This window comes from Schistocerca americana, chromosome 5 (assembly GCF_021461395.2).
Source record: "Schistocerca americana isolate TAMUIC-IGC-003095 chromosome 5, iqSchAmer2.1, whole genome shotgun sequence".
NCBI lineage: Eukaryota > Metazoa > Arthropoda > Insecta > Orthoptera > Acrididae > Schistocerca > Schistocerca americana.
The window spans coordinates 417,984,117-418,007,930 of NC_060123.1; the positions used below are offsets into that span (position 1 = coordinate 417,984,117).

Below are 23,814 nucleotides of genomic sequence, written 5' to 3' on the forward strand. Positions count from 1 at the left end.
ACGATCTTTCTAGCATCTTTACGTAATTACAGAATATTTTGATCTTACAATAAATGCTACTAATTAGAATGTTCTAGTTGGTTTTTAGTGTCGAAATAGTGTACCTTTCTTCTGTTTCCCAGCTTCGAGTGAGAATTCTGACTCCATTTTTGTGAATTAACCAATTGAGCCCTTTCGTACTTACCGTTCTCTGATAATCGGGCAACCAAGCCATTCAAAAGGTCCTCTTAACATTGCACTCCAATTCATGAATATAAACCGTAATTCTCTTAAATAGTCAGAATCTAGAAACTAAGAAATCTTTCTCAGTCTTCCAACTGCGCTGCACGACACGCGTGAAAAATTATTCCGTAGGAATGGGTTATGAACTTTGATCAGAGTATTTATTTAATAGCCGTAGTCTGATGAGCTGCTTAGAAGTGCAGACGAACGACAAAACAAAAAGTTTGTTGAAAGTGGGAATAATTTTATGGTATGATTTGAATTTGTGTATATCGGATTATTATTCTACTGTGCATGAATAAACTGAGCAAGGGGAATCGTGTTACTATTTGCATATACCTAGACGCTTTTATAAAGTGATACAATTACTACGAACGAAAAAACACAATACACTAATGTAATGAATTACGGTATAATACTACACAAATGTAGCTTTTCCATTAATAACGTTTAAAATTCGCCACGAGCCGTCGGAACAGTCAACGCAAGTGAAATAATATTACGTACATCAAATTCACACGATAGGTATTAAGCATAACGCTTTTAATTTTTTTCATTCCAGTCTGTGCATAACCATCATAATGCTTCACTTACAATAATACCATATGTATTCAGTGTCAGATACCATAAACTGATACTGTAACCAGGTCATGGTTCGATCTAAAGGATCATGAAAAAGGATACAACAGCCTTCGCATTAATTGGGATTCACATATAGATTTGGCTTTCGTGGAAGTAAGAGACCGCTGAATATATTTTTCTGTTTTAGGTCTATTGAATAGAGTAACAGAAGGGGAAAATGTCCCTCGGTCCTTTCTTCCGACTGCCATTTACTGACCTTACGGGCTGTATGGTCAACCATCAACACTATTCACGATGTGCCGGGTTTGAAATGAAAATGATGGATTGTTTGGAGGCTTATGGTGTTGAGAGGGGAAAGGAGAAGTGCAAGACATTAATTGAAGATTTCAAAGAGTGTGCCTTGCGAACTAAACAGGTTTGTACCAATAATATTCCTTTGATGTGTTGGTGGTGCTTTCCCTATAGTTACTGAAATTAAAAGGATTCAGAACTTTTTTTAAAAAAATGCTTGTGTGGTGTTCCGCACTGAATTTTCCTCTGATTACTTTTCGGAAGCTGTTTTTGTTAGCATGTAACTGATTCTTCCTTTCTAATAGTCCCCATCCACAGTGTTAAATGTAGTCACTGTATTTTGTGTCAGGTACCAGATTGCTGTTATAATTTGTACAAAACAATTGCTGGAATGCTTAACGTATTTTGGATTTTCGTCTATTACCTTATTCCTACAAACAGTGGTTGAAGTCTTTGTTACTACAAAAGGACTACCACGTCACATGCCAAGAGTTAGGACAATTTAAACCAAAATTAAAAAATACGAGAACAAACCCAGATTCCCTCTATCATAAATTTGCAAGTTATAATTTTATGTAAGATTTGTGTGTTAGGGGGGGCCTGCTTTATTTTAGCATTTACCCTTGGTGTGTCAAGTAGCACGGATTTCCTAGTAATGATTTTCATTGAAAGATAAAATGGATGAACCTCCATTGTCTAATGGCACCCCTCTTGCACCAGCTGTATTTAGTAATTCACTCGATGGCATCTGTATGTCACATTGAAACAAAGTTTTTCACAACCAATTACACATTCTTGTACATCAGCTGATGGCACTTACACACAGTGACCTATTTTGAAACTGTTCAAAGTGAAGACCAGAGACAATGAAACTCAGTAATTCATTGACAGAGATGAAATCGGAGTTCTGTTGTTGTACACCATTGTTTGCATGAATTGTGTATGGCAGGGGTGTAATTCCTGCTTCACCAGTAATTTCCACACTGTGTTCTTTGAAATGTGTAACATGGACTAGTTGACAGGTGCTTATTGATGACTCTTCAACGTGGTCCAACATAATCTCTCAAAATTCTGCAGTATGAACAATTATTTGTAAGAATACTTATCAGCCCCCAGAGAAATGAATGAACCAGTATATTGTGAGTTTCTATGCAATGTCATAAACTACTTCTGATTGGGATAATGTCTGTTGCAAAACATTTCTGTGTACATCTGTTCAGTTTTTGACGCACCAAATTCTGCTGTACTAAAAGTGCATGCATGAGAGTTCTTGTAATTAATAGTGCTCCATCTTTGATAACACATTATGTACTGTAAACTGTGATGAACTCCAATGGGAATGCATCGCATAAGACATGTACTGTTCTTCAAGATAATCCCACCAACCACAATATGGGGGACAGTCATTTGTTATGAGAAAAGCAGTTTTTCAAGAAATGCCTCATATGCATTGCTCATTTAAGACCTTGTGTCATCTGCAGTATCAATTTCTGACATTTGGTGAGTTATCTGAAAATAGTGACTACAGGACCTTAACAGACTGGCCACCTTTGATTTTCTTCGTACTTGGTGGACTTGAATTTCAGAGCCCTGACATCAATTTCTGAAAGCAGTAAGTCACAATTCTTGAAAAAACTGCCCTATAAAATTAGATTAGGTGCTGTTAAGTACAAAACATAAAATTAAAACAATTGCAGCCCTCGGTTGCAAAAAGTGGAGTCTTTTTGATCTAGATTTCAGGCACTTCTAAGAGTGCCTTCATCAGAAATAAAACATTTAGAACTGGCATGTTACGTATAAAATAACTAGGAAGAAATAATGCTTTAGTTACAAAATATTAAAATAGAATACATAGAGGCAGGCCACTAAGGGCTGCACCACATGTCCAGCTACCGAGCGAGGTGGCACAGTGGTTAGCACACTGGACTGGCATTAGGGAGGACGACGGTTCAATCCCGCGTCCGGCCATCCTGATTTGGGTTTTCCGTGATTTCCCTAAATCGCTCCAGGCAAATGCTGGGATGGTTCCTCTGAAAGGGCAGGGCCAACTTCCTTCCCTGTCCTTCCCTAATCCGATGAGACCGATGACCTCGCTATTTGGTCTCTTCCCCCAAAAACCCAACCAACCAACATGTCCAGCTGCGGTAGCATCAGGTGCTAAGGGGTTATCGCTTCATAGTTATTTTATACATGACATGCCAGTTTTAAATGTTCTGATGAAGGCACTCTTAGAAGGGGCTGAAACCTAGGTCAAAAAGATGTCATTTTCGCAACCAAGGGCTGCAGTCCTTGTAGCCTAAGTTTACTATGTAACATCGCTGACAACGCAGGCATGATTAAAGCTCTAACAAAACATAAAATTATCAACACAGTCATCAATAAGTGAATGTATAGCTTAATAAGATTGTATTCATAAAATTAATAGTTCAGTCCTGCTAGTGGTATGAGTTGTTAACTTTCATTGAAATTCCATATTTATTTAAAATGGAAATTTAAATTAACAAATATTGAATCATAATTTTGTAGAAAAATAATATGTTTTTGTTTTAGGTAATTAGATGATTAAAATGTAATGCAGTCACAAGAAATCCCACTTTGCTAAATGAAAAGTTATATACACTGATAATACTATCCATTATCTAGAAATAAAACTTTATTTTACTTTTTTACAATATTAATAAAAGGATAGACTGCTACTCACCATTAACGTCACACACTGAGTTGCAGACAGGCACAAGAAAAAGACCTTAAGCATTGAGCTTTCAGCCAAAGCCTTCTTCAGAAAAGAAAAAAACACACACGCACCTCACGTACGTATGACCATTATCTGCGGCGGCAGCCAGTGACTTTGATTAGTCCTATTATGCTACCGATTAATCTTACAACAAAAATGTTTGTAACAATATTATGAGAAGGAAAGTTTCCACTCACCATATAGCGGAGATACTGAGTTGCAGATAGGCACAACAAAAAGATTTTCACACTTAAAGCTTTCGACCAGTGGACTTTGTCAACACTCACTCTCTCTCTCTCTCTCTCTCTCTCTCTCTCTCTCACACACACACACACACACACACACACACACACACACAGAGTCTCGATCAACTGAAACCACACTGCGAGCAGCAGCACCAGTGCATGATGGGAATGGAGAGTGGGTGGGGGGAAAGAGGAGGCTGGAGCAAGGAGTGGGAGGAATAGTATGGTGGGGATGGCAGGGACAGTGAAGTGTCGGAGGTTAGTTGGCGGGCAGGGAGAGGTGAGGACGGAGGGGGGGGGGGGGGGGGGGGGGGAGTAGCAGAAAAGGAGATAAGAAATAAAAATAATAATTAAAAAAGACTGGGTGTGGTGGTGGAATGATGGCTGTGTAGTGCTGGAATGGGAGCAGAGAAGGGTGGGGACAGCGACTAACGGAGGCTGAGGCCAGGAGGGTTATGTAACCCCCACAGTCACCCATCCAGCCCCTTCCCTGCTCCCATTCCAGCACTACACAGCCATCATTCCACCACCGCACACAGTCTTTTTTTTATTATTTATTTTGTTTTATTATTTTTTTATTTATTTATTTCTTTTTCCACTGCTTCCCTCCCCCCCCCCCCCCCTGTCCTCACCTCTCCCCTGCCTGCCACCTAACCTCCAGCACTTCACTGTCCCTGCCATCCCCACCATACTATCCCTCCGACTCTTCTTTTGAGTGTAAGTATTGGCTGGTAACTCAGTTAAGAAAATGTCTTAACCTCATTACTGCAAACAATAGCTGTCTTACCAGCCAGTACTTAACTTCAAAAATGTGAAGTGTGTACTACTACCAATAGACAAAAGTGAGTAAACACTGTTCTAGTTTTTGGAAGTATGATTAGTGTTACATTGGCAGATTTACATTTTTTTGATAGTAACCTAAAAAAATTATATTTACCATTTCAAACAATAGAAAATCCAGGATGGAATGTTAGAATGTTATGAAAAGGATAGTTGCTGCTCACCATATAGCAGAGATGCTGAGTCACAGATAGGCACAGCAAAAGGACTGTCAGAAAGTGAACTTTCCCCCAATAGCGCCCCCCCCCCCCCCGCCCTCCCTCCTCACTCGCGCTCATTCAACAATTTCTTTTAGCAGATCAATTTTGATCATAGCTGTTTGAGTCATTTGACAATATGACAGTGTCTTTGACAAAAGCAAGGCAATCAACTGCAATTATTGTATGATTAGAACATCCAAAAGCTTGTGTGGTGATGCCAGTTAATTTATTGAAAAAGTAAATAGAAAGCAACTGACAGAGTTCTCTCACTGTCTTGAAAACTTTTGTACAAATGTAAATGAAAATGCACACAATTACTATTGCACCATTTGGAGTCCTTATTAGCAAGTGCAGGAAGGTCCAAGTTACAATGTCAACAGTATTATGAAAAGGATAGACAGTAACTCACTGTAAGGATGACACTGTCAGTTATGGACAGTCACCATGAAAAGACTGTTACGTATAATCTTACAGCCAAAGCCTTCTTCAGAAAAGGTGCGCACACACACACACACACACACACACACACACACATGCATTCACACAAGCAAATACACATCACACACTACCACTATTTCTGGTCAGAACTTCACTAAAACATGTTGAATGGAGCAACAATCTGGAGTAGGAGGGGGGAGGGATAGCAGGGTAATGATGAGGGAAGAGGAACCAGAGCTGCCTGGCAGAGCATGCAGGGACTGGAGGTTGCTAGACAGGGCTGCCAAGCACAGTGTCAGAAGGCTGTGAGGGGGGGGGGAGAGAGAGAGAGAGAGAGAGAGAGAGAGAGAGAGAGAGAGAGAGAGAGAGAGAGAGAGAGGGGGGGGGGGGGGGCAGAAGCGAGAGCAGAAAGGAGAGAAGCAGAGAACGAGGGTAAGACCAATGGGTGTGTCTGCAGAGACCGGCGCACAATGAGGGTGAGGGGAAGCGAATAGTGAGGACGTGACGTGACAGGACAGAACAGAGGTGATGTATTATGTGGGGGCAAGAGGTTTCTGTAGGTTGAGGCTGGGATGATTTCAGGTATGGAGAACGTGTTTTAAGGATAACTCCCATATGTGGAGTTCAGAAAAGTTGGTGGTGGAAGTGGGAATCCAGGTGGCTCGAGTTGTGAAGCATTTATCAAAATCGAACATGTTACATTCAGCTGCATGTTGTGCCACAGAGTGGTCCATTTCGCTCATGACCATAATTTTTTGATCATTCATCCTGATGGACATATGGCTGGCGGTCGTATAAATATAAAAAGCTGAGCAATGATTGCAGCAGAGCTGGTATATGACATCAGTGCTTTTTCAAGTGGCCTGGCCTCTGATGGGGTAGGATGAGCCTGTGATACAATTGCAATAAAAAGTGCTGGGTGGGTGGATTGGGCAGATTTTGCATCTGAGTCTTTCACAGGTATACGATCCCTGTAGCAAGGGGCTGGGATTGGGAGTGGTATAGGGATGGATCTGGACATTGGATAGGCAATGGAAAACCATTTTAGTAGGGGTAGGTGATAGAAAACTACTTCAGAAGGGGTAGGAAACTTCTTGGGTAGGAGGCCCTTAATTTCAGGGCATGATAGATAACTGAAGCTCTGTTGAAGACCTTCAGCATACTGGATGAGGGGGGAGGCTTTCGTCGCTGCATATAGGCCATCGTGAGTGACCAGGCTTTATGGGAGGAACTTTTTGGGTGGAAGGGATGGCAGCTGTCAAAATGCTGGTACTGTTCATAATTGGTGGGTTTAATGTGGACAGAGTAGTGAGTGGAGCCATCAGAGGTGAGGTGGTCAATGTTAATGAAGGTCGCACATAGTGCTGAGGAGGAACAAATGAAATGGATGGGTAACAAGGTGTTGAGGTTGTGAAGAAATGAATGTAGGGTGTCCTGGCCTTTAGTCCAGATCATAAAGATAACATCAATGAAACTGAACAATATCAGGTGTCTGGGGTTTTCGGAGGGAAGATAGGTTTCTTCTAGACCAGTGGTAGTCATCCTGGTCCCTACTGCCCTCTAGCGAGTGTTCCAAATTTCATGGTAGGCAATAGGAGTTTCAAAAACATTCTCACTAGGTTTTCATAATTTTTTGACATAAAGTATGTGGTGAGTAATTCGTAGTATATGCTTTTACTCACTGTAATGCTACCTTATAAATTTTATAAAGTAAATTTACTTCCCTACTGTATAAAACACTATTACTGTGGAACCAGTTGGCGTTTAGAAAATTTTACCAGTGTCACAGATACAAAAGTATACAGTAGGTAAAAAAAGATTGACTGCCCCTGCTCTAGGTGACCCATAAACAGTCTAGCATAGGACAGTGCCTGGCAGATGCACATGGCTGTGCTGCAGATTAATTTGTATACCTTCCCTTCAAGTTGTGTGTCGGGATATAGTTAGTGAGATGTAATCGGAGTGAGGTAGTGGGTTTGGAGTGTGAAGGACATTGGGAGAGGTATTGTTCAATAGCGGCAAGACCATGGGCATGGGGGATTGGGTGTTTAGGGAGGTGGCGGCAGCAGTGATGAATAGCGGTCCATGTGGCAAAGGGGCAGGGATTACAGAGAGTTGGTGAAGAAATTGGCTGGCGTCTTTGATGTGGTAGTGTAAATTGTGGGCAGTAGGTTGGAGGTGTTGGACAATGAGGGCTGATATTCTTTCAGTGGGAGCACAATAACCAGCCAAAAAGGGTCATTCAGGATTGTTGGGTTTGTGGATTTTCAAGAGCATGTAGAAGGTGGGTGTGTGGAATGTCATAGAGATGAGGTGGGAAATAGATTCAGGGGCAAGGTTAGGCTTCAAACAGGGATTCTAGGAGGGGATCACACTGGCAGAGTTTATAGGTAGGGTAGAGGCCTCCCACCAGGCAGATGCTGAGAGTCATAATGACATTAGTTGAGCCTTTGTCTGCATATAGGATGATTAGGTCAGGATCTGTTTCCAGACAGTGTGTAATTGCCCTTTCTTCTGCCGAAAGGTTGGTGTTCTTAGGAAGGGACCTGGTCCCAACATCTTTCAGGTTCCAAACCCACCACCCCATTCCTCATCCACCTTACTAACTACTCTGCCACTATTTCGGTGAAGCTCACAATTTGCAGCACTGTCCCCAGAACCGAACATGGCCCTTTGGTTCTGAGTTGAATGGAAGGACTGAACCAGATACTTTGAAGGTTCTGTGACAAGCCAAGCTGTGACTTAATGGACTTGCACCATAGGATTGAGAACTATAGTGTCCTGCTAAATGGGTCAGGTGTGCAGTGCATATCAGAGGCTGCTACTCAGGTAGCTGACAGTGTGTGTGGTGCAACAATGGTTTTTTAGATTAGATGACTCTCCATACATTTCATATTGTAATAGCCACAGGAACCTCAGAAGTATCAGTGAAAGATAGAAAGAAATTTCTCCCACTGGTTAGCGTATTAAAATCATAGCGGTTAACTGCCGAAGCATTCACAACGAAGTGCCAGAATCCGAAACACTCCTGAAAAGCATTGAAGCCCGCATAATTCTAGGTACAGAAAGCTGCTTGAAACCTGAAATTAATAGTAATGAGATTTTTGGGGAAATTTTAAGAACATATTAAAAGGATAGGCTAATGGGAAATGGGTGTGGTGTATTTGTCGCAATATACAAGAAACTCAAATCCATTGAGATAGAAATTGCAGCCATATGTGAGACTGTTTGGGAATGACTAAGTATCAGGGATAGCATAAAATGGTAATTGGATCCTTCTATCGCCCACCAGACTCATCTCCTGATGTAACTGAAAACTTATAGAGAGAAACTCGTTCCACTTGTAAGTAAGCTCCCCAATCTTAGTGTAATCATTGGAGGAGACTTCAATCATCCAACTATCAATTGTGTGATTTTAAATTTTGTTAGTGGTGCATGAGACATCCTGTCAGACATTACTAAATGCCTTCCCTGAAAACTACCTCAAACAGATAGCTAGGAACGCCACTCGTGATGGAAATATATTGTATCTAATAGCAGCAAATAGACCTGACCTCTTTGAGGATGTCCATATCGAAACTTGTATCACTGACCATGACATGGTTGTGGCAGCAATGACTACCAAAGTGCAAAGGACAACTAAAACAAACAAAAAGGTATTAATGTTCAGCAAACTAGATAAAATTTGTAAGTGTTATATCTCAGTGAGGAGCTTATAACTTTCAGCACAGGGAAGGATCGTGTAGAGGAACTATGGCTCAGGTTTAAAAGAATAGTGGACCATGCATTGTATAGAACAGTTCATAAGGGGAGGGAAACTCCTTAGTCACTGTAAAGAACTTCTAAAGAAACAGAGATTACTGTATAATACGTGTAAAACAAAGTGTTGGGCTATAGATAGTGTTGGTGTTGTTTGGTAGTTGTGGTCTTCTGTCTGAAGACTGATTTGATGCAGCTCTCCATGCTACTCTCTGTGGTTACTGTATTCATCTCTTGGTCTTCCTCTGCAATTTTTATCCCCCAAACTTCCCTCAAATACTTAATTGGCAATCCCTTGAAGTCTCTTGTCTCTCCAATCCTGTTCAGTACTTCCTCATTAGTTACATGATTGACCCATCTAATCTTCAAATTCTTCTGTCCTCTTTAGTTACATGATCGACGTATCTAATCTTCAGAATTCTTCTGTAGCACAGCATTTCGAAAGCTTCTATTCTCTTTTAATCTAAACCATTTATCATCCATGTTTGACATCTGTACATGGCTATAGTCCATACAAATACTTTCAAAAAAGACTTCCTGACCCTTAAATCTATACTCAATGTTAACAGATTTCTCTTCTTCAGAAACTACTCCTTGCCATTGCCAGTCTACATTTTATATCCTTTCTGTTTCAGTCATCATTAGTTATTTTGCTCCCCAAATAGCAAAACTTACCTACTACTTTAAATGTGTCATTTCCTAATCTAATTCCCTCAGCATCACAATTTAATTAGACTGCATTCCATTATCATCATCTTGCTTTGGTTGATGTTCATCTTATATCCTGCTTTCAAGACACTGTCCATTCCATTCAACTGCTCTTCCAAGTCCTCTGCTGTCTCTGATAGAATTTCAATGTCATCGGCGAACCTCAAAGTTTATATTCCTTCTCTGTGGATTTTAATTCCTACTCCAAATTTTTCATTTGTCTCCTTCACTGCTTGCTCAGTACACAGATGGAATAACATCGGGGATAGGCTACAACCCTGTCTCAATCCCTTCTCAACCACTGCTTCCCTTTCATGTCCCTCGACACTTATAACTGCTATCTGGTTTCTGTACAAATTGTAAATAGCCTTTCACTCCCTGAGTTTGGTCCCTCCCACCTTCAGAATTTGAAAGAGAGTATTCCAGTCAACATTGTCAAAAGCTTTCTCTAAGTCTGCAAATGCCATAAATGTAGGTTTGCCTTTCCTTAACCTGTCTTTTGAGATAAGTCATAGGGTCAGTATTACCTAGCATGTTCCTACATTTCTCCTGAATGCAAACTGATCTTCCTTAAGGTCTGTACCTACCAGTTTTCCCATTCTTCTTCTGCAAAGAATTCATGTTAGTATTTTACAGCAATAACTTATTAAACGGATAGTTTGACCATTTTCACACCTATCAGCAACAGCTTTATTTATAATTGGAACTGCCACATTCTTCTTGAAGTCTTAGGGTATTTCAGCTGTCTCATACATCCTGCACACCAGGTGGAAGAACTGTGTCATGGCTGGCTTTCCCAAGACTATCAGTAGTTCTGACGGAATGTCATGTACTCCCGGCGCCTTGGCTCGACTTAGATCTTTCACAGCTCTGTCAGATTCTTCTCACAGTATCATACCACCCACTCTTCTTGATCAACGTCCACTTCCCTTTCTGTAATATTGCTTTCAAGTTTGTGTGTCTTGTATAGATCCTTTATATACACCTTCCAGTGTTCAGCTTTCCCTTCTTTGCTTAGGAGTGGTTTACCTTCTGAGCTCTTGATATTCATACAGCTGCTTCTCTTTTCCCCAAAGGCCTCCTTAATTTCCCTGTAGATGGTATCTGTCTTTCTCCAAGTGAAATATGCTTCTAAATCCTTACATTTGTCCTCTAGCCATTCATCTTTTGGTGTATTTTTAATTTTTTTTCTTTGATCAGTTAAATCCAATATCTCTTGTGCTATCCAAGGATTCCTAATAGGCCTCATCTTTTTACTTATTTGATCATCTGCTGCCTTCACTATTTCATCTCTTAAAGCTACCCATTTTCTTCTGCTGTATTATTTTCTCATGTTCTAGTCAACCATTGCTTGATGCTGCCTCTGAGGCTCTCAGCAACCTCTGGTCCTTTCAAACTTATCCAGGTCCCATCTCCTTAAGTTCATACCTTTTTCCAATTTCTTCACTTGTAATCTACTGTTGTGGTCCACATCTGCCCCTTGGAAGGTCTTAAAATTTAGGATCTGGTTCCCAAATCTCTGCCCAACCATTTTGTAATAAATCTGAAACCTTCTGGTGTCCCCTGATCTCTTCCACGTGTACAACCTTCTTTTATGATTCTTACACCAAGTGTTAGTGATGATTAAAGTTTGCTCTTTACAAAATTCTGCCAAGTGGCTTCCTCTTTCATTCCTTTCCCCCCAGTCCATATTCACCTACTATTTTACCTTCTTGTCATTTTCCTACTATTGAATTCCAGTCCCCTATCACAATTACATTTTTGTCTCCTTTCACTGTCTGGGTAATTTCTTTTGCCTCAATTTCAATCTCTTCATCACCTGGAGAGCTACTTGGCATGTAAACTTATGCTACAGTGGTTCATTTTTAAACCCACTAATGCATTACTCCTCTTTCACTTTTTTTTAATAACTCTGTTTTCACCTGACCAGAAATTCCGTTCTTCCTGCCACCGAACTTTGCTAATCCCCACTATATGTAACTTCAATCTATTCAGTTCACTTTTTAAATTTCCTAACCTACTTGCCTGCTCCGATCAGTAGAATGCCAGTTTTGTTTCTCTTGATTGCGACATTCTCCTGAGTAGTCCCCACCCGGAGATCTGAATGGAGGACTATTTTACCTCCGAAATATTTTACCCAAGAGGACACCGTCACCACTTAATGATACAATAGAGCTGCATGTTCTTGGGAAAAATTATGGCTGTAGTTTCCCCTTTATTTCAACCATTCATAGTACCAGCACAGCAAGGGCATTTTGGTTGATGTACAAGGTCAGATCAGTCAATCATCCAGATTGTTGCACATGCATCTAGTGAAAAGGCTGCTAACCTTCTTCAGGAACCACATTTGTCTGTCCTCTCAAAAGATTCCTTTCAATTGTGGCTGTAACTACAGTACGGCTATCTATATCACTGAGGCACGCAAGCCACTTCACTGACTGTGAGATCCATGATTCATGGGAGGCGATAGAGAGATGCTGAATAAAATGTTTTTTACTGTCAAGAGAGCAATGCCTTCAGTGAGTACCATATCAGAATATTGTCAAATGATCTTTCGCAAATCCCAGTTAAATTCTGGTCGTACGTAAAGACTATTAGTGGCACCAAAGATAGTGTCCAGTCCCTGGTGAATGACAGGAATTGAAATTGAGGCTAGCAAATCAAAAGCTGAAATGCTTAACTCCATTTTCAAATGTTCCTTTACAATGGAAAACCAAGGAGAATTGCCCCAATTTAATCCTCGTACCTCCGAAAAGATGAATGAAATTAGTATTAGTGTCAGTGGAGTTGAGAAACTGCTGAAATTGTTAAAATTGCACAAATCTGCTGTGCCAGATGGAATCCCTGTCAGATTCTATACAGAATTTGCAGCTGAGTTAGCCACTCTTCTGATTATAATGTATCAATGATGCCTCAAACAAAAAAACTGTGTCCAGCTCTGGGAAAAAAGCACAGGTCACAACTGTCTGCATGAAGGATAGTAGAAGTGATCGACAAAATTAACTTTCAGTATTCTTGCCATTTGCTGTAGAATCTTACAAATACTCTGAGCTCAAGCATAATGAGGTATCTTGATGGTTCCAAACACATTGATCTTGTGAAACCCAGCTCACACTTTTCTCACATGACATATTGAAAGTTTTGGATCAAGGCAGTCAGGTAGATGCAGTATTTCTTGATTTCTGAAAAGCAGTACCCCAACTACACTTGTTGTCAAAAGTATGATCATACGGGGTATCAAGTGATATTTGTGACTGGATTTAGGAATTTTTGGTAAGGATGAGGACATAGCATGTTACCTTGGATGGAGAGTCAGCATCAAATGTAGAAGTATCATCAGGTGTGCCCCAGGGAAGTGTGTTGGGACCTTGCTGTTCACATTGTATATTAAGTTCTTGGAGACAAAATAGTAAAATCAGGCTTTTTGCAGGTGATGTAGCTATCTGTAATGAAGTACTATGTGAAAGAAGCTGCATAAATATTCTGTCAGATCTCAATAAGATTTCAAAGTGGTGCAGAGATTGGCAACTCGCTTTAAATGTTCATAAATGTAACATTTTACACTTCACAAAATGAAAAAATGTAGCACTCTGTGATTATAACAACAATGAATCACTGTTACTATCGACCAACTCATACAAATACCTGGGTATTCTCCTTTGAAGGGAAGGTATAGAAACAAATCTGCAACACAACCATGTGCACTCGTATGGCACATTGTAGGGATATGGAATGGCATGAATCACATAGGCTCAGTCATGGGTAAAGCACCCCCCCCTGCGGGTCCGGGGGTAAGAATTGGCCCGCGGTATTCCTGCCTGTCGTAAGAGGCAACTAAAAGGAGTCTCAAACTTTTTGACCTTCATGTGATGGTCCCCTAAGGGGTTTGAGCACTAGATTTCAAAATTTTCTGTTAGTGCGTGCCATTTGGGGAAGGACACCTTACGTGGTGCATTCTATATCCATCTTGCCCTCAGATCTGGCACAACCGATTTTGTCATGGAGTTGGACTTACACCAAGCATCTGGCCACGTCAGCTGCAGTGTGTTCCGGGTGGCATACATGCCCTCCATTATGCACTTCCATCTTCGCACTCACGACACATATGGATATTTGACACCCGACATCCAGCACGGTAGCCAGTCCGTTGTGGTGGGGTCGTCATGTACCCTCTTGGTGGTAGCCCCCTGACTACACAGGGATCGCACTGCTGATGCCTGAGCTGCTAGCTCCCCATGTATGCCGAGGAGTAGATGCCTATCCCTCTGGGGCATCGGGACTCCCGGCAAAGGCCATCCTGCCAGGTGGTCTTTGCTGTGGCTGGGTGGCACCCGTGGGGAGAGCCCCTGGTCGGAGTGGGTGGCATCAGGGCGGATGACCCGCAATGAAGCGTGGTACATCATCTCTCGCTGGTGGGCCTCCCCCAGCAGTCTCTAAGCGATCGAGGTCTAACCTCAACGGCAAGCAATTCAATCCAAGATCATTTCCCTCCCTGGCCACTCCATGGGAGGAACGCATGGCTAAAGACAGCAGTGGAGATTATTCACCCCGGTACCTTGTCTGTTCGTGGGTCGATGGTGAATCTTTTATGCAAACCAAGCCTCAGTTTTTTGTGGAGCATTTAGAGGACAAGTTCGGGGAGGTGGAGGGCTTGTCCAAAATGCGCTCTGGGGCGGTTCTCATCAAAACAGCATCCTCTGCCCAATCATGGAGGTTGCTCGCTTGCGACCAGTTGGGGGATGTTTCAGTTAGCATCACGCCCCATAAGAGTCTCAACATGGTCCAGGGTATTATATTCCACAGGGATCTTCTTCTGCAGTCCGACGATGAACGACAAGGTGTTCACTTCATCTGGCGCATCCATCGGGGTCCGAGGGATAATCAGGTAGCCACCGGTGCCTTCATCTTGGCCTTTGAGGGTGATGTCTTACCCGAAAAGGTTAAGGTGATGGTTTACCGTTGTGATGTGAAGCCATATATCCCTCCTCCGATGCGATGTTTTAAATGCTGGAAGTTCGGGCACATGTCATCTTGCTGTACTTCCAGCATCACGTGTCGGGATTGTGGACGTCCTTCACATCCCGATACTCCATGTGCCCCGCCTCCTATCTGTGTTAACTGCGGAGAACACCATTCCCCCTGCTCGCCGGACTGTAGGATATTCCAGAAAGAAAGGAAGATAATGGAATATAAGACCCTGGACCGCCTGACCTACCCCGAGGCTAGACGGAAATACGAGCGGCTCCATCCTGTGGCAATGACGTCAACCTACGCCGCTGCTGCAACAACAGTTCTCCCATCATCACGAATCGGCTCTAAGGTCGGTCAGCCTCCACCAGCCCCCTTGCTTGTGGGGGGCACTTCACAACCTGTTGCTCCTGCTCCATCTACTTCAGGAGCAACACCCCCCCCAACAATCGGGGACATCAGTTCCCCCTTCCCAGCCGGAGAAGCGTAAGACTTCTTCGGCTACTCTCGCAAGGAAGGGGTCCCTTGGGGACCTCCCTTCGCAAGTTCCGACCAGCGGCACAGCAGACACCCGCAAGTGGCTTAAACAACCACCAGTTCCTGGTCGTAGGGCCTCACGGTCATCGTCCGTCCCTGAGACTGACCCTGTGAAGCCCTCCAAGCCTGAACCACCGAAGACACAACGAGGGAAACGGACACAGAAACAGAAGAACATCCCCAAGAATACCGACATTGCGGTGGCACCCGTCCCACCGTTTCCTACAAGCTCTGCGTCTGAGGACGAGGTGGAGATTCTGGCGTCTGCTGAGGACCTCGATCTCGCCGGTCCCTCAGACGCCATGGATAGCACTAGCACAGGTGCTCAATCGGAGGCAGCAGGTGACCCAACGGCGTAATCTGCCTTCCTAGTCCCGTCACGCCTTTCTCAGCCATGGACAACACCATCCTCCAGTGGAACTGCAGCGGTTTCTTCCACCATCTAGCTGATCTCCGCCAACTTATCAGCCTACATCCTTTCCTCTGCATTGCTCTGCAGGAAACTTGGTTTCCAGCAATACGCACCCCCACTCTCCGTGGCTATCGGGGTTATTATAAGAACCGAGCAGCTTACGAAAGGGTGTCTGGTGGCGTCTGCATCTATGTCCTTAACTCTCTTCACAGCGAGTCTGTTCCTCTACAAACAGCTTTAGAGGCTGTCGCTGTTAGGGTATGGACACCACAGGCTATTACCGTCTGCAGTCTTTACCTTCCACCGGATGGTGATGTCGCGCTGCATGTCCTGGCTGCACTGATAGCCCAATTGCCGCCACCTTTCTTGTTACTGGGCGACTTCAACGCCCATAACCCTCTGTGGGGTGGGTCAGTGGCAACAGGTTGAGGCGCCACCATTGAGCATTTATTGACAGAGCTCGATCTTTCACTTCTAAATGATGGTTCCTTCACGCACTTCAGCGTGGCACATGGCACGTACTCTGCCATCGACCTTTCGATCTGTAGCCCTCGCCTCTTACCGTCTGTCCAATGGAGTGTGCATGACGACTTGTGTGGCAGTGACCACTTTCCGATCCTTCTGTCACTGCCACCATGTCACTCTTCTGGGCGCCCCAGCAGATGGGCTATGAATAAGGCTGACTGGGACTTGTTTTCCTCCACTGCCGCTATTGCGCCTCTCTCTAGTGATGCCATTGATGCGGTGGTTCAATCGGTCACCACCGGCATCGTTACTGCCGCCGAATCTGCCATTCCCCGTTCTTCTGGGTCCCCTCGGCGGAGGGCTGTGCCTTGGTGGTCGCCTGAGATCGCTGAAGCGATTAAAGATCGCTGGCGGGCGCTCCAGCGTCACAAGCGACATCCCTCCATAGACAACCTTATCGCCTTCAAACGTCTGCGTGCGCGGGCCCGCCTCCTTATCCGCCAAGGCAAGAAGGAGTGCTGGGAGTGGTATGTGTCCACCATTGGCCTCCATGTCACTCCATCGCAGGTCTGGGCCAAGATTCGACGCGTCTTCGGCTATCGGACCCCTGCCAGCGTCCCTGCGCTCTCACTGAATGGAGCAGTTTGTACTGACTCCGACGTCACTGCAAACCGCTTAGCAGAGCATTTTGCTACGAGTTCCACTTCTGGAAATTACCCCCAGGCCTTCCGCTCCATTAAAGAGCGGATGGAACGTCGGAGCCTTTCTTTTCGCACCCACACTTCTGAATCCTACAATGCTCCATTCAGTGAGTGGGAATTTCACAGTGCCCTAGCCGCTTGCCCTGATACCACTCCTGGGCCAGATGGCATCCACTGTCAGATGCTGAAACACCTTTCAGTGGACTGCCAGCGACGCCTCCTCGACCTTTACAACCGTCTTTGGGTCGAGGGGGAGTTTCTGTCGCAATGGCGGGAAAGCATTGTCATCCCCGTTTTGAAACCTGGAAAGAACCCTCTGGAGGTGGACAGCTACCATCCCATTAGCCTCACCAACGTTCTTTGCAAGTTGCTTGAACGGATAGTGAGCCGGCGCTTGAATTGGGTACTGGAGTCTCGGGGCCTTCTGGCTCTGTCTCAGGGTGGCTTCCGTAAAGGCCGCTGCGCCACCGACAATCTGGTGAGCCTGGAGTCGGCCATCCGTACTGCCTTTGCCCGCCGTCAGCACCTGGTCGCTGTCTTTTTCGACATGCGGAAGGCGTACGATACGACATGGCGTCATCACATCCTTTCTACGCTTCATGGATGGGGTCTTCGGGGTCCTCTGCCGATTTTTATCCACAATTTTCTGTCGTCTCGTACCTTCTGCGTGCAAGTCGCGGCCTCATATAGTTCCTCCCACGTCCAGGAGACCAGTGTGCCACAGGGTTCTGTTTTAAGTGTCTGCCTGTTTTTAATAGCCATTAACGGGCTCGCTGCGGCCGTGGGGAAATTCTGTCTCTGCTTCCCTGTGTGTTGACGACTTCTGCCTTTACTACAGCTCTACTGGCATTGCAGCTGTTGAACGTCAGCTACAGGGCGCTATCCACAAGACGCAGTCTTGGGCCGTAGCTCATGGGTTCCAGTTTTCCGCAGCCAAGACCTGCGTTATGCATTTCTGCCGGCGACGTACTGTCCACCCGGAGCCACAGCTTTATCTTGCCGGCGAACTTCTTTCAGTGGTGGAATCACACAGGTTTTTGGGGGTGGTTTTTGATGCCTGGTTGACTTGACTGCCTCATATCCGGCAGCTTAAACAGGCGTGTTGGCGGCATCACAACGCTCTGAGATGCTTGAGCCACACCCGCTAGGGCGCCGACCGTTCTACCCTGTTGCGGCTCTACCAGGCGTTAATCCAGTCCCGTCTGGATTATGGGAGCCTGGCTTATGGCTCAGCATCCCCATCTGCGTTGTGAGTGCTGGACCCAATACTACACAGCGGGATCCGACTTGCCACTGGTGCCTTCCGCACCAGCCCTGTGGACAGCCTACTTGTTGAGGCAGGTGTCCCTCCACTGCGACTGAGGCACCAACATTTACTGGCGGCTTATGCTGCCCATGTTTTTAGCTTGCCCGGGCATCCAAATTACCGTGTCCTGTTCCCGCAGTCAGTCGTCCATCTGCCGGACTGTCGGCCCAGGTCGGGTTGTCCGATCGCCGTCCGCGTCAAAGAGCTCCTCTCGGGGCTAGGGTTTTTCCCAGTTCCACCTCCTTTCCGGGCACCTCTGCACTCGCCCCCATGGTGTGTGCCTCGCCCTTGCCTTCGGCTCGATTTGGCACAGAGCCCGAAGGACTCAGTCCCTCCGGAGGCCTTCCGATGCCACTTTTATTTCCTCCTGGCCACGTATCAGGGCTCTGGAGTTGTTTACACCAACGGCTCGATGGTTGCTGGTCGTGTCGGTTATGCTCTGACTCTAGGGGATCACTATGAACAACATTCATTGCCAGCTGGCTGCGGCGTTTTTACTACTGAGCTGGTCGCCATCTTTCGTGCCCTATAGTATATCCGCTCTTGCTCAGGTGAGTCCTTCGTTATCTGTAGCAAATCCCTGAGCGGTTTACGAGCTCTTGACCAGTGTTTCCCTCGTTCTCGCCTGGTGATGGCTATCCATGAGTCCCTGCATACTCTTGCGTGTTGCGGCCGCTCTGTGGTCTTCGTGTGGACCCCAGGCCATGTTGGGATACCTGGCAATGAGAATGTTGACCGCCTGGTGAAAGAAGCCGCTAGTAAATCATCTCTGGGGATTGGCCTCCCGGAGACTGATTTGCGGGCAGTCTTACGCCGCAAAGTTCTTTCGGTTTGGGACGCTGAATGGCCCAATCTGCCCACGCCCAACAAACTCCGGCCAATCAAGGCGATGACGACTGTGTGGCGGTCGTCCATGCGGGTCTCCCACAAGGAGTCTGTTGACCTCTGCCGGCTGTGCATTGGGCACACTCGGCTTACGCACGGCCACTTATTGCGCCGTGAGGACGCACCTCTATGTCGCTCTGTTTTATCTGTGGTCCATATTTTATTGGAGTGTCCGCTTTTAGCGGTGCTCAGGCAGTCATTCGCACTGCCTGACATGCTCCCTGCCCTTTTAACAGATGACTCTGCTACAGCTGACTTAGTTTTACGTTTTATTTGGGCAGGGGGTTTTTATCATTTAATCTAAGTGTTTCTGTTTTATCTTATTGTTTTGTGTTGATTCTGGCCTTTGGCCTCCGGTTTTAAACTGATTTTTTAATGTGTTTTAAGTGGTTGGCTTTTCCCTTTTTATTTCTATGGTCGGCCAACCACCGTCACACTCTGTGTGATTTTAGTTCGTTTTGTCTGGTCTTTGTCTCAGTTTCTCTTGTTCTGTGTCATCTGTGCTCTATTCTGTTAATCGTTTTTACTCTCTGTGGATGTTTTTAGTACTTGGAAAAAGGGACCGATGACCGTAGCAGTCTGGTCCCTTTAATCCCACAAACCAACCAACCAACCAACCATGGGTAAAGCACGTGGTAGTTCTCAATGTATTGATAGTGCAGTCAATCTACAAAGGAGATTACTAATAAATAACTTGTGCTACTGGTTCTAGAATATTGCTCAAGTGTATGGGACCCATACCAAATAAGACTAACAGCGGATATTGAATGTATACAGAGAAAAGGCTGCACGAATGGTACCATATTTGTTTGATCCATGGGAGGGAGTCACAGACACACTGAAGGAATGGAATTGGAAGACTCTTGAAGGTAGACGTGAACTATCCTGAGGAAGTCTGTTGACAAAGTTTTCAGAACTGCCTTTAAATGGTGACTCTAGGAATGTACCTCAATTATCTACATATTGCTCACATAATGAGTGTGAGAACAAGGTTGGAATAATTACTGCATGCACAGAGGCATTCAAACAATCATTCTTCCCGCGCTCCTCACCTGAATTGAATGGAAAGAAACACTAATAACTAGTACAGTGGGATGTACGCTCTCCCATGCACCTAATGGTGTTTTGTGGAGTATAGATGTAAATGTATATACTGTATTTACTCGAATCTAAGCCGCACTTTTTTCGGGTTTTTTGTAATCCAAAAAACCACCTGCGGCTTAGAATCGAGTGCAAAGTAAGTGGAAGTTCTGAAAAATGTTGGTAGGTGCTGCCACAAGTAACTTCTGTCGTCGAATATATGTAGCGCTACACACGCATACTTTGCAGGCACAAAGATAAATACTGGCGCTAAAACCTCTGCGTCAGTAAATAAATTAAAAAAAAAAAAGGTGGAAGACGAGCTTTTTTTCTCCGCCCCGAGTTTCGACCACTGCATTTTCATACATTATCCAACGAAGTAAATACAAATTCCGTATAGTTCATCTTCGAATGTAGCATCATTTCAATGTACTATGAAAATCCGACTGGCAAGACTGTTTGGGATGTTTGTCAATATGGCCAACTCTACGTTCTGAATTTTTTCCTTCCTGTGAGAAGAGATGGTTGCTAATAGGAACTTTTATGAACTGTGAATCACATGCAGTATTCTCTTCACCATAAGAATAATAGGAATAGAAACATTTTCTATGTATTGTTTCGTGTTTGCTGCTATCTCATTTAAATCCTGTCTGCCTAATGAACTACGAAACTAGAGTGAGACAACAGCAAACGCGGAAGAATATACATATCATGTCATGTTTATATTCGTATTATTCTTATGTGTGATAGTGATACAGTCAGAAATGAAGCACGGCAATTGACTAAATTTTTAAATCTAAAATGACTAATTTCTGTGCAGAATGATGTGTACTAATGAGACGTCTGCAAAGATTTTCAAAGGGAGAAAAATTTTCGCTTAACTCTCGTTCAGAACTTCTGTCATACGCAGTATATTATTTGGTTCTTGTTGATCATTATCAAAGAAAGCTGCAGTGTAAGTAACAACAAATAGCAGTCTCTTGCCATTGTTTGGCTAATGAGACGATTCCTCTCTCTCTTTTTTCTTTTTTTTATATAATTGTAAGTGGCGGTAGCGTGCACAAAAGCAAGCCATGCCGCGAGCGGCGACAGGCCGTAAACACTCATCATGAGAATGCGACAAACAGTGCATGACACAGTACAGTAATGCATTTTCAGCTTAGCGTGACGTAAACACCTATAACAAAGAGAACGGCGCTTATCAGATCAAAGAAAAATAAGCAATCAATTCAAACTAGACGAAGCACGTGAAAAAGCAAGGGTACCCGTATAAATACGGACGGAGCACCTGACGCATAGCAATGGCTACCTGGTAAAGCTTAACTGCTAAGCTTACGACTCGAACCAAACTACTGTAGCTACATTGTCATTCATTCGACCTAAATTGTGTCTCATATCACAATGGACCAACTTTGTTTCGATTTGGAGGTGCGGCCTAAAACTTTTCTCTCCCCTTGAATTTCGAGTCTCAAATTTCAGGTGCGGCTTAGATTCAGGAAAAAATTTTTTCCTTAATTTCGAGTCTCATTTTTCAGGTGCGGCTTAGATTTGAGTAAATACGGTATCCTAACACGCACTACTTCTCTGAAGGGAAGATACAGAAACAAATTCACAGCATAGCAATGGGCACCCCCATGGCATCCTCGTAAGCCAACCAGGTTAAGATTCATCTGGAGAAAAGCCTCCCTAGCCTACCAAAACCCCAAATCTCTGGTTTGGCCACCCAAAGTTCATCTTCATGATCTGGACTGAGCAAGGATATCCTATTCCTATTCCTTCATTACCTTAACACCTTCTCTCCTATCCACTTCACTTGGATCTGTTCAACCCACCATGCCACCTTCTTAGATGTTGACCACCTCTTCCCTGATGGCTCCATTCACACATCTGTCCCCATTAAACCCACCAACAGTACCTGCATTACAACAGTTGTCATCCCTTCCTCCCCCAAAAAAATCCCTCGTATATTGCTGGCCACCCAGGGGCATCTTATCTGCCGTGATGGGAGCTCTTTTGCGAGTATGCTGAAGGTCTCACAAAAATACTTTCCCCATATCCAGTCTGGAAACAGATTTCTCAGGCCATATCTTCCCCCCTTCCTCAATCCTCCCACCACCCCCAAGAACCAAGTACAAAGAGTGCCCTCTTCATCATCCTATACCACCCCAACCTGGAACAACTGAACCACAGGCTACCCGAGAAGCTTTCCACTAGAGGTGGCAAAAAATAACGTAACTGATAGAAATAACCGGTTACTGAGAAGTAACGGTTACTGCGGTAACCGTTTCTCTGATTCTGGCAGTTATTTCAATAACTGTCTAGTGTCAACAGTGCCTTGCGCCATCTGTTGACCGAAGATCGTACTGCGCATTTGGAAGGCGTTCTATAGACCATGGGAATAACTGTGAGACTGTGCGCCATCTGTTGATAAGAACTGTGTACTATTTCGTGTGCCTTCGTTACTTTTAGCACAAACAATTAAATAAAGTTAATGTCCGAGCGGTGGCTGATAGGAGCTGCAGTACAGGCATTAACAAGTACAGTCAATCCCTTGAACTACCGCCTTATGTGTTATTTTAGCTTGGACGGGTAGTACAACGAGAGTTACCATAAGGAATTCGAGCGACTATGGAAATAACTGTCACAGATCAGTGTTCTCCTCTGGCAGTTATCATTATTGGCTCACAGTTCTCGTTCTCTGGCAGTTATCGGGCTACCACTACAGGTAACCTGGAAGTCGGTAACGGAATAACTGTGTGTCTGTGTTCCTGACACAGTGACTCCAGTCTTAGACCCCGGTGATATTTCCAGAAAGGATAGTTACTGGAGCGAGCAAATATTTTCATACTTCTTCGGAAATAGCTGCTGGTCATTGCGAATGATGTCAGAAAGTATAACATAATACATTTGAATATAATAATCATCATCCTCATCATTTATCAGGAGATTGTCAAAATATGTGAATATATTACAGTAACTGCTAATATTTACAGAATTGATACACTTCCACAATAAAACACAGTTACGCACTTTTAATAAATTTATCATTCACAGAATACCCGATCATGACTGTTGCGACCAAGTGCTGTCAAAACTGAAATATAGCAGAATTTTTACTTAAGCTGGTCTCTCAGTCTCTGTTAAGATATTCATCTAAAGAGTAGAAGGAGGGGTCAATGGAAGCGTCCGATGATTTCACCCATCTGCTTTGACGTAAAGATGTTGTGGTGTGTGAATGTCATTACGGCACGGTGTTTATGAGTATTTTTGTGTGGGGGGGGGGGGGGGGGGGGTCTGGCCGATCTAGAATGCAGTGCCGGAATTTGCTGGTGGTAATTAATTTTTTTTTCTATTTGTGATGTTTTGTGTATTTATGGAGTATTGAATGTGTTTTAATTTATGTAGGAATGTTTGATTTGTGGATTTTTGGGGTTGTGGTTT

The 23,814-nt window shown here is 44.1% G+C and overlaps 1 protein-coding gene across 1 annotated transcript in view; it reads left to right on the forward strand.

Moving 5' to 3' along the window:
- The first annotated feature begins 329 nt into the window (after window positions 1-329).
- LOC124616164 (NADH dehydrogenase [ubiquinone] iron-sulfur protein 5) overlaps window positions 330-23,814 on the forward strand; it is a 37,491-nt gene continuing 14,006 nt past the window's right edge. Inside the window, exons 1-2 of the mRNA XM_047144445.1 lie at window positions 330-472; window positions 992-1,219. Coding sequence (XP_047000401.1) covers window positions 1,022-1,219 — 198 coding nt within the window. The 5' untranslated portion in view covers window positions 330-472; window positions 992-1,021. The remainder of the gene's footprint in view (window positions 473-991; window positions 1,220-23,814) is intronic.